The 2500-nt window shown below is 51.5% G+C and overlaps 1 protein-coding gene across 1 annotated transcript in view; it reads left to right on the top strand.

Moving 5' to 3' along the window:
• shq1 (SHQ1, H/ACA ribonucleoprotein assembly factor) overlaps nucleotides 1-2500 on the top strand; it is a 36677-nt gene that overhangs the window by 12738 nt on the left and 21439 nt on the right. The window contains exon 8 of the mRNA XM_042089111.1: nucleotides 1767-1924. Within this exon, the coding sequence (XP_041945045.1) occupies nucleotides 1767-1924 (158 nt within the window). The remainder of the gene's footprint in view (nucleotides 1-1766; nucleotides 1925-2500) is intronic.

A 2500-nucleotide genomic window follows, 5' to 3' on the forward strand; every position in this document is an offset into this window, starting at 1 on the left:
CCAACACAACACCACACACCACACAACCGCCCGCAGTGCAGAGCTGTCCTGCTGTAAAGAACGACTGTTTAGAAGAGAAAGGGGGAGAGAGAAGGGCTGTGTGCCCCCCTCCTCCCCCTCCTCCTCATCCTCCCCCTCCTCCTCCTCCCCCTCCTCCTCCTCCTCCTCCTCCTCTCCGACTCAAATGGGCTCAGTGTGTTTTCATACTCTGTGTTGAGGAGCTGGATGTGGGCCAGTGGGGTACAGCCTACTCCCCAGGCTCCTGGCTGCCTTCTCAGGGGAGGTGGGGGCGGATTAGTGATGGTGTGGGGGGGGTGGTGCAGTGTGGAGGAGCTTTGTGTGTGTGTGTGTGTGTGTGTTGTCGTCAGCTCCGCTGGGTTCTGTCTGGTGCAGCTGTGGCAGCGCGGGACCCAGGTAAAGAGCTGAGGGATCGGGGGCTTGCCGTCATGCGGCAGGAATCCACCTCGCAGCACAGCCAAGGCTCTCAACACTGGCCAAGACCATCATTGGAAACTGCTGTGGTGTTTGTGTGTGTGTGTGTGTAGAGTGTGCTGTGTGTGTGTGTGTGTGTGTGTGTGTGTGTGTGTGTGTATGCATGTGTGTGTGTGTGTGTGTGTGTGTGTGTGTGTGTGTGTGTGTGTGTGTGTGTGTGTGTGTATGCTTTGTGTATGTGTGTGTGTGCATGCTTGTGTGGGTGTGTGTTTGTGTGTGTGTGTACGTGTAGAGTGCTGTGTGTGTGTGTGTGTGTGTGTGTGTGTGTGTGTGTGTGTGTGTGTGTGTGTGTGTGTGTGTGAGGGAGGGGGGGAGAGCTAGAGAGCATATTCTGGCCCCCAGAACAGCGCCCCTTGCACATTGGGGGCTCTGTATCGGGGCCGGCAGGGCTGCAGAGGAGCGGATCGCTTTCAGCTGCTCTGCTCTCCTCCGCTCCAAGACCCACCGAGCAGATCTGCTGACTACAGCGTTTTCCAGCGCAGCACAGGCACAGGCTTTGCCTGTTTGGGTTTTTTTTCTCTGTCGTTTTTCTTTTTTTTTCCGGTCGGGGCCAGAGACACGGGCCAGCGCTGGAGACACGGACCAGGGCTGGGTCTGGGTCCGAGCGTTGCGGCTGTCACAGTTGGCCCAACTGGTAGCGTATTCTCTCGCTGTAACCGAGTTGACCACGTTTGTGAAGCCCACTCTTTGTCGTCGTATGTGTTTTTGAGTATGTTTGGTAAATCACGGTCACGGCACAAGGCAGTGTGTTTTGTCTGCACTGCTCTTGTTATTGATCAGTCTCGAGCTTGGCTTGCTGCATCAAATGAAAGTTCCCCTTCTCTCTCTTTGTCTCTCTCTTTCTCTCTCTCTCTCTCTCCCTCTCTCTCTCCCTCTCTCTCTCTCTCTCCCTCTCTCTCTCTCCCTCTCTCTCTCCCTCTCTCTCTCCCTCTCTCTCTCTCTCTCTCTCCCTCTCCCTTTTCCTCTCTCCCTCTCCTTCTCCCTCTCTCTCCCTCCCCCCCCTCTCCCTCCCCGTTGTGAAATTGTCAGTGATGGAAAGAGAAGCGCTGCTCTTCTCCATCTATCTGGGCCGTTAGGAGGATGACAGATGAGCTGGCTCCCTCACACACACACACACACACACACACACACACAGGCTCTTTTGTTTCTGTCCCACGAGCCTTCCATGAGGATGTGATTGGACTGAAAGTGACTTTTCTTCCTCCTCTCTCTCTCTCTCTCTCTCTCTCTCTCTCTCTCTCTCTCTCTCTCTCTCTCCCCCTCTCTCTTTCCAGCCATAGAGTTCTCTGACGAGGACAAGGAGCAGATGAGGAAATTCACCAACCGCTCGTACCTGCTGGACAAGTCGACGCGCCAGCATGTGTGGCTCAGCCTGTTGGATATCATCCTGGCCTACGCCTACGAGATCCGCGTCACTGAGGGAGAGCATAGCGTGAGTCCCTCCCATTCATTCATTCATTCATTCATTCATTCATTTATACACATGTACATTCATTCATTCATTCATTCATTCATTCATTCATTTATACACATATACACACATTCATTCATTCATTCATTCATTTATACACATATACACACATTCATTCATTCATTCATGTTTACAGAATGGGACTTTCAGCCTTTAATTCTCACAGTACCTGGATGTGTTGTTATATGCCCTGGCCTCACAGGTGACAGAGGAGAGAAACAAAGCAATAAGATACTGGACATTTTTTAAATGGGAGTTGGCCATTTTTAGTGCCAAGAGACAAGTGTCCATTGCATCCCCAACTAACTGTTCTATGCAAATACTGAGCATTGCAACACGGTGACTGCCAATAGTAGTATAGACAGCATGGCACTCGTTGCTGAAACAAGTGAGCAAATGTGTTCAGCTTACGTGTACTTAATTCTGTACCCTGGAAACCATGAGCTTGGACCACCCATGTGCAGAATAATAGACCTAGAATAATAGACCTTAAGTTAAGGTAAAGGTGTGTGGAGGTGAGGATATAGTCGTCTCGAG

This window comes from Alosa sapidissima, chromosome 4 (genome assembly GCF_018492685.1).
Source record: "Alosa sapidissima isolate fAloSap1 chromosome 4, fAloSap1.pri, whole genome shotgun sequence".
In the NCBI taxonomy this organism is placed as follows: Eukaryota; Metazoa; Chordata; class Actinopteri; order Clupeiformes; family Clupeidae; genus Alosa; species Alosa sapidissima.